Here is an 8,128-nt window from a genome sequence, read left to right on the forward strand (position 1 = left end):
ACGCTGTTTGAAACTCCCAAGCAATTAGGAGACTGCAGGGCTAGTGAGCTCCAAAAAGTATTTGTGAATCTAAACTACCAGCAATATTTGGGGACTGGCAATTAAATCTAATTAACCATTTGTTTTTCTGTTTCTGCAATTATACTTGCTTGTTGTGCTTCTGGAAGTGGAGGATGGCAGTATCAAAGGGAAAAAAGAAAGGTCTGAGAACGCCACCTCCCCCCTCAGTTTCTCCCCCGGCAAAGGTTTCTAGAAATGCCGGAGGTGAAGAGGAGCTGCTTGCTTTGATAAAAACTATCTCTTCTCAGCTACCAGTGCAGTCAAAGAAGCTTGAAACAATCCAGGACACAATCACGGCCCTCCAAGGGGCTGTGGATGTAATTAATATCTGTCTTCAAAAGATGGAAATGAAGGTTAATGCACTCGAAGATCGAGTTACTGCTAATGAAACTGCTATGCAAGCATCTCACAATACTTTGCTCGAATTTCCCAATTGGAGGCTTTTACACGCAGAGCAAACCTTCGTATTCTTGGTGTTAAACACTTGGCTACTGATATATGTTTGGCTGGATTTATGGATAAACTTTTGCATGAGGTACTGGTTTTGCCATCTGATTTTCTACTGGATATTGAGCATGCATTATTATTTTTTGTTGGTTAAACTTTTAATGTTTACTAATATGTGTCAAAGGAATGGTAATATATGGTTAATGGAAATGGATTGTTTGCTCCCGTTTATTTGCTATAAGACTGAGGTTGTAACATTGAAAGACAAGGCTCACCATTTATGGAGCAGCAGATTGAAGATTTAATAATACCTGCAATGTCTGGAAGAGTGCTGTATGGGTATAATTTGCAATTGGACTTATATTTGGATATTTGGTTTGCTTTCATTGAAGCTTAGATATAATCTTTTTTCTTTTTCTTTTTCTCCTTCTTTTGCCTTCCTCCTTTTTTTCTTCTTCCCCAGAATACTGTAATGTTGGAACTGAGGATTTTGACTATGTTGTTGGTATTGTTTATTTCACTTATAAAAATAAAATAAATATAGATTTTAAAAAAAACACAAATTCATTGGTAAAACAATATAATAAACTTGCAAGCTATTTAAAAAAAAAACCAGCCTACAAATGCAAGCAGCGGATGAAAGCCTTATCAAGACACCATGCAATAAAATCACCCAGAAACAAAGTGGAATAAGAATGAAAAAGATGTTTTAAAAAAGAATAATGCCACAGGAACATCCGCTCCAGCAGTACCAAATATTAAAGGTTATTAGTTCCTCAATGGACATGAAACCTCTGCTGAATCAAACGGCTTGGGCTGGACTTTCCGTTTCCATTTCCAGTGAATGAATCCACACTTTCCATATAAATACCAATTTGAATTGCAAACGGCTGCACAGACACAGCCCTCCTGACTGCTCCCCCCAGTAAATGCCAGTTCACACAGACAGGGCCAGGTTTACTCCAGGGAAAGTCATCGTTCACTCTGGGCAAGGGTCCTGAAGAGAACACTGAAAGAAAATGAGGTAAGTAGAGAGCTCTGTCCACGTTTCTGCTTTTCACTGCCACTGCAATAATCTCCCATTTACAGCACACTTTTGGGATGGAAAGAAAAGGGACCAGATGCAAGGGAGGGCAGCACGGCTCCTCCTCTACCTGTCAAAGTTGTCATCACAGGAGGGATAATTTCAGAAAGGGCAGCTTTTCCCACCAAGGCTTGCCCAAATTGCCTGTTCCTCCCCTCTGCGGAGTCCTGGGGCCTGGTTCCCCTTGGTCTCTGCTCATGGCAGTGCAAACTTTTGGCATCCTTAGCTCTGCTTTCTTGCAGAGTGTTTTTTTCTAACACCTTAACAAGATGCACGGGAGCCCCTTCCTGGATGGTGGGGCTGGCAGACTGCCTCACACTTTCCATGCACCTCTTGGGAGCTGGGAGTTTATTTCCGTCATGCAAATGAGTGCAAGACATTTACCAGAATTTTACTTAGTAGCCTGAATTTCAGGATTTTTTAGAAGTCAAGAGGCTGCCCTTGCATGACAGTAGGTCCCCGCCCAGCCACTCTGCACTTCCTCTTGGTTTACTCAGAAGTAACTCCAGCTTTGGGGTAAATCCCCTTTACTTCCTTGCAAGTGCGCACAGGATAATGCTAATCAAATTATACTTCCAGCAGTCATAGTGGAAGAACTATTACTTACTGTGGGGCAAGAAAGAATTTTTGAAGGCAGGGAGGGGGATTCGGAAAGGGGGAGAAGGCGATAGTAGGCGAGCATCCAATTGCCTGGGAAAGGAATTTGCAAGCTGAAAATAATGCCCCAAAGAAGGAGTTCAGGAGATGCAGGATCCTTCCTTTTGAAAGAGAGAATGCTAGATTTCACTGGGCCTGCAATCTTGGATATAACTGGCCCCTCACTCCCGGTCTCCACTCAACAGGCAGCACTTAATCTGCATTTTTGCCCTTGGATGCCAAGAGAGAACAAAAAGGAAGTTTGTTCGGTAAACAAAAAGGGACCTCAGCAGAACAAACAGGATGGCAAAATTTGCCTTACCCCACTGCAGAGTCTGGACCGTCATTTGGCTTAGGCTAGAGCGAAAAGCATACTCAGTCAGACACCTGCAGAAACTCGTGTCCCACAATAAAGTTGTTGGTCTTTCAGGTGCCACAAGAATCCACTCTTTTCACACCCACAGAGGCAGCCAGGTCAGTCCCATGCTGGTGCTCCAGGTGAGGAACGGCGAGACCCCGGTCCGCCCCCCGCCCCCGCAGCGTAGAATGCTCTGTGCTTAAGAAAGCCACAACGCACCGTGGGACTTGAACCCAGGTTTCCCTAATCACCATGAGTCAAAGCATTTGAGCAGCCCGGCGACATTCACTGAGGCCTGGCTTTTCCCCTAGGGTTGCCAACTGACCAGGGAAGAAATGGCCTGGCCTGCTCGTGTGTCTTCCACATCAAATCCCGCCATTGGTTGTATCCATCAGAACTGCATAGCAGTGCCAAGAGTTAGTCAACTGAGCCCCAGCCGCCTCGCTCCGGGTTAATGTCCACAGTGAGGCTGAGCCCTGCAGCCCCCACAGGACACCACACAGAGTTTTAAAGATGATTTCAGTTTAATATTCCCCGCTTGTAGAATGCTCTCCCCAGTGATCCCTGTCCTTCCAGCACCTGGTTAAGACTTCCCCTACTCCCAGACATTTGAGGGCATATGGTGAGGCTTTTAAATTGAGTTATTTTATTGGCTCTTCCATCAGGGGCATCTCTGGAGGAGGCCCCAGATCTTTTGAGCTGTCCTAATTGCCATTTTTTACATTTTCCCATTGACTTGCATTGGAAAACAGAAACGGCCATAACATTTTTTAGTTAGTATGATAAATACATGAAAATTGGAGATCTGGTAGCCCCCATAGAGCTGATTGAACCTGCCCAATTTCAGGCAGTTAGGTCCAGTGGCTTTTGTGCTAGCCATGCATAAAGTTTCCTTTTTTCAAAGACTAAAACAAAAACTAAAATCTGTCAAGCCATACAGGGAATTAGAGACCTTAATCAGAAGGTGTTTAAGGTGACCATTAGGAGGTTGCTACCCTAGGTGCAAAAAACCTCTCACCCTCTACTTTTCTGCTCTTACATGCCCACTGCTGGGAGCTTGCTTGCAATGAAATTTTGAAGAGGGAGAAGGAAGGGAAGACAGAGCTCCATGTGAAATACTAGTATTTCACACAGCATCTGATTCTATTGCCCCAAACTGGAACCTTTGGCTTCTGCAGAAGTGTAGTAGCTTCAGTACAGTGAAGGATCCAATCAGCCTCCACAAACTTCTTTCTCCCCCTCCACTTTAATTTCTCCTAAATAGCTGTAGGACTCAAATTATTCCAAAAGGAGGGTTAGGACTACATGCCGTCATGATGGAGGAACTGCTGAGGCTTTTAAATAGGTTCTACTGTTTAAAAAAAGCTAGAAAAAGACCTCAGCCACCTCACCTCATAAAGTTAATTTAAGTACATGCAATCCTTACAAACCCTCCACAGCCTCCTAAATTCCTCTGAAGTACCACCTCTCTGAAAGGAGCCACTTGGCTTAGGGAATTCTCTCTACCCTCCCCACCCCCCTGCGCATTTCCAATCACCATTCTCCTTTTCTTCTTCCTTCCCCTATCCTGTTCTTTCTCTTCTTTATTCCACCCAGAGCATATCTTGGGGAATTCTTAAAGAGAATTCTCTTCAGTGGGCAAGAGAAGTTCTGAACTGTATTTGACTTCATACAAACAGACAAGATGGCTGGTTTTTCTCCTTCTCACTCAATTCTTTGAGAAAAGTGGGTTCACATGGTTGCAGAGAAACAAATCTGGGGCTGTTTTGTTTGTCAGTTGCCATTATCCAGCAATAGGAAGGGCTGTAGCTCAGTGCTAGAGCACATGCTTGGCATGCAGAAGGTCTCAGGTTCAATCCCCAGTATCTCCAGGTAGGGCTAGGAAAGAATCTGGCCTGAAACAAAGCCGTTGCTGCCAGTCAGTGTTGACAATACTGGGCTAGATGGACCCAGGATCTGACTCAGTATAAGGCAGCTTCCTATGTTCCTCTGAACAGAAAGCTTTAATAAAAATAGGAGTTTGGGGATTGTTTTTTGGGATTGTTTTTTGTGGACATGATTGCCCTCATGTCCACAAGCAGGACATGAGGGCAGTAGCACCTTCCCATCCAATTCCCCAGCTGCTAACATTGATGAAATGTAAATAAATGCTAGTAATTCTACATTTGCATGCATGTATATCCTTCAGGAACTTTGCAGGTTTCTTGCCTGGAGGACACCTCTAATGACCTGTGCATTTTCATACAAACTTACCAAAAACTATTGGGGAAGTGGGGGAAAGGAACGCAAATCACTCCCTCCCCCAAATTGGAGAACTCTCCTTCCACGTGAACTGCTGCACCTATCCTTCTGAAATTTTGCTGGTTTCTTACTTAGGGACAACTCTAGGCTCTCTGTAATTTTCAGAACAATGGTCCACAAGGAAAATAGGGAGATAAGTATGTCCTCTTTTGGAGACCTCAAAATGTCAAGGCCACCCTTGCACAAAAACCCCTGTGGCTATCATTCTGAAATTTGGCAGACATGATTTGGGGGTTGGACTCGATGATCTTATAGGCCCCTTCCAACCCTACTATGATTCTATGATCTCGTCTGATGGGGCAATGAATCCTGAAAATTTTATCCAATTCTTCCAAGTAATAAAAATTTTATTGGCAGTTCCCTTTAAAAGGAAATCAAAATATAAACCCTGCACCTATTTTTCTGACATTGGGCAGGTGTGATCCCCTTCTAGGGGGCTATTATGCCTGAAATTACCATCCAGTTCTGACCAAGAGAAAAAAGTTACAGGTTTTTTTCTAATTTCCCCTGGTAGTCAGCAGGAAGCAAAAAGACTCATTTTTCCAAACCTTGACTCAGGTTTGGTGCTGAGCTGAAGTGATCTGACTACAAATTGGCCCAAGCAGAAGTGGGATGTTTTCCAAAACGCTGAATCGGGGTGTGAGTTGAAGTGGGATGGGGGGTCAGTGCACACTTCTTATGTACGTATGTACGTACGTATGTATGTAATCTATACACACACGCAAGCACACCACATGCATATATATATATATATATACACGTTAGAGGTGCGCTTAGACTTAGATATATATTAAATATATATGCAAATCTATGTTATGGGCCTATGCCCCAGATCTTTTAAGAACCAAGCAATGCCCCTGGCTCTTGTCATTTTAAAATGCTTTTAGCTGTGTTAAATTGTTTTATATTGTTGTATGTTGTAATCCCTATTGTAAGACACCTTGAGTCTTTTTTTAGAAAAAGGCATCCAATAACAGTTATCCATCATTATCGTCATCCAGGGTCACACTGTTTTGAATGCACCTCCCATTTCCAGGTATGCATCTAGTTGGAGACACTGGTCTCTCAGATATTTCACCTGCGTGCCTCTTCACTTCGCAGGCCGTTGTGGGAGAAGCTCCACAGCCTGCAGTGTCATTTCACCTGGAACTTCGGGATCAAAGACAAGATGGATGTGGCGCACATCCTGAAGAAGCTGGCGCTCCAGGCAGAGCACACACCCTACAGCAATCGCGGCGCTTTCGTCGCAATGAAGGCCTACCTGCTCCAGGTGCGAGGATCCTACAAGGAGGCTCTGGAGAGCCTCCAAGAAGCAGAGAAACTTCTGAAAGAGGACTATCTGACCACCTTCTCCCGCCAGGCCCTGGTAGCTTATGGGAACTACGCCTGGATTTATTATCACTTGACCAACTACGACATGGTGGAGCTCTACCTGGGCCGGATTCGCGAGATCTGCCGATCCCTGTCGAGCCCCGAGCCGTACTCAACTCTGATCCCTGAAATCCATGCCCAGAAAGGCTGGTCCCTCCTGGCTGGGGGCTTCCGGAATGGGGAGGAGGCCACGGAGTGCTTCCGAATGGCACTGGAAGGAGATGCGTCCAACGCGGAGTTCCAGGCGGGGCTGGCCATCTCCGTCTTTGCCTCCTGGACTATTACTTGGAGAGATGATCTTAAGGAAGAGGCTAAAGAGGTGATGGAAGAGATTATCCTTAGGCAGCCCCAAAATTATGAAGTCAAAGTGTATTTGGCCAGTCTGCTTCCAAAGAGAGTCTGGCAGAGAGTAAACCGCCTTGTGGAGGATGTTGTCCAGAACAGCCCCAACCCCGAAGTCTTAAGAAGAGCTGCTCGGCTGTGTCAGTCACAATCCCTCTCCCGAGCCATTTCCATCTTGAAGCAGGCCATCGCCCTGGATCCCAGCTACCACCTCCTTCGCTATGACCTTGGTATCTGCTACAAGAACCAGATGGAAGGAGCATCACCAGAAGAAAGAGACGAGATGCTGGTGGCTGCTACGGAGAGCTTCAAGCGGGCTGTGGAAACAGATCCTTGGTCAGTGTTTGCCAGGTTGGAGTTGGCGAAAACATATGGAGAAACGTCCCCTGCTTACGAGGAGGAGATTTACCTGAACCTGATGGAGGAGCTGCCGAGCGCCAGCAAGCGGTGCCAGCAGGCCATCTATCTGCACTGGGGGGACTTCCTCCTCCACAGGAAGGGGCTGAAGCATGAGGCGCTGGAGATGTACGCGGCAGGCTTCGCCGTTTCCGATCTCCAAAACTGGGAGTGGCGCCAGCTGAGGGACCGGCTGATGAACCTGGCAGAGACGTTCCAGGAAGATTCTGAAACAGACCAAGCCAAGGCTAGCTACGATATTGTTGGGCTTCCTTGTGGAGGGAGGTCTAGATATACCTTTTAGAAACCTTCGACGGAAGGGAAATCCTTCCTTTTAGCGATTCTAACTTGTGTGTATTTAAGGATGTTTGTGTACTGCCTTATCATAACAGAACCATGTTATTCTCAGACTGCTTGAACTGTAAACATTGTTATGTGTTTCGGGTCAGTCTATATTACTTCCAGAGGCACCGTAGCATTCAGCGCTGCTGAGTACAAAGAGGATTCCCCCCCCTTGTGGTCTCTTGGGGAAGTTACCCAAAGGTTATCTTGAATTGGTAACCTTTGTTCTATGAGGCCTGAGGGCTAGGAGGAAATGGGTCTGGGGGAAGGGTGCATCTTATACACAAGGGAGCAGCTTTTGTCTTGGGACGAAGAGTGCTGGGCAGCGGAGAGGGAGCAGGGACTGCTTGGAGTGGTGATCTTGCAGGCCTTCATCCTGAGCACAGGCTAAGTAAACCTGTATAAAAGAGACCCCACCAGTCTCCAGGGCCCTCCTTCCAGTAAACTGAGGTCTGCAGAAGCGCTGAAGCCCCTGCAAGTTCTCCCCTCTCAGGACTGGGGTACAAGAGCGCAACAATACATATTCTTTAATACCAAATTTGTGTTGTCTGGTCTGAGAGACATTTCAGGGACCACCACCCATACATTAATTGTTGAAGCCCAAAACACTCCGTAAGGATTTGCAAATCCGCCACTGCATGGGGCCTGTCCTTAAAGCGGCTGTATTCTCTCTCGATCAGGTAAATCTCAGACACACCCGTTCAAGTGTGGGAAAGAAGCTAGTCAGATGGAGCAAGAAGGAGTTACTCATCTCACTTGTGGTGGCCTCGACTACAGAACGTGTTGGGCCA

General features: G+C 45.9%; 1 protein-coding gene across 1 annotated transcript; it reads left to right on the forward strand.

Moving 5' to 3' along the window:
* Positions 1-1,399: 1,399 nt before the first annotated feature.
* Positions 1,400-7,866, forward strand: LOC146339255 (interferon-induced protein with tetratricopeptide repeats 5-like). Its single transcript, XM_084811676.1, has 2 exons — positions 1,400-1,531; positions 5,988-7,866. The coding sequence occupies exons 1-2, from the start codon at positions 1,527-1,529 to the stop codon at positions 7,297-7,299; spliced, it is 1,317 nt and encodes a 438-aa protein (XP_084667802.1). The 5' UTR covers positions 1,400-1,526; the 3' UTR covers positions 7,300-7,866.
* Positions 7,867-8,128: the final 262 nt, after the last annotated feature.

This window comes from Heloderma suspectum, chromosome 7 (assembly GCF_057233095.1).
Source record: "Heloderma suspectum isolate Gila_16-S chromosome 7, 16-S_ref, whole genome shotgun sequence".
Lineage (NCBI taxonomy): Eukaryota > Metazoa > Chordata > Lepidosauria > Squamata > Helodermatidae > Heloderma > Heloderma suspectum.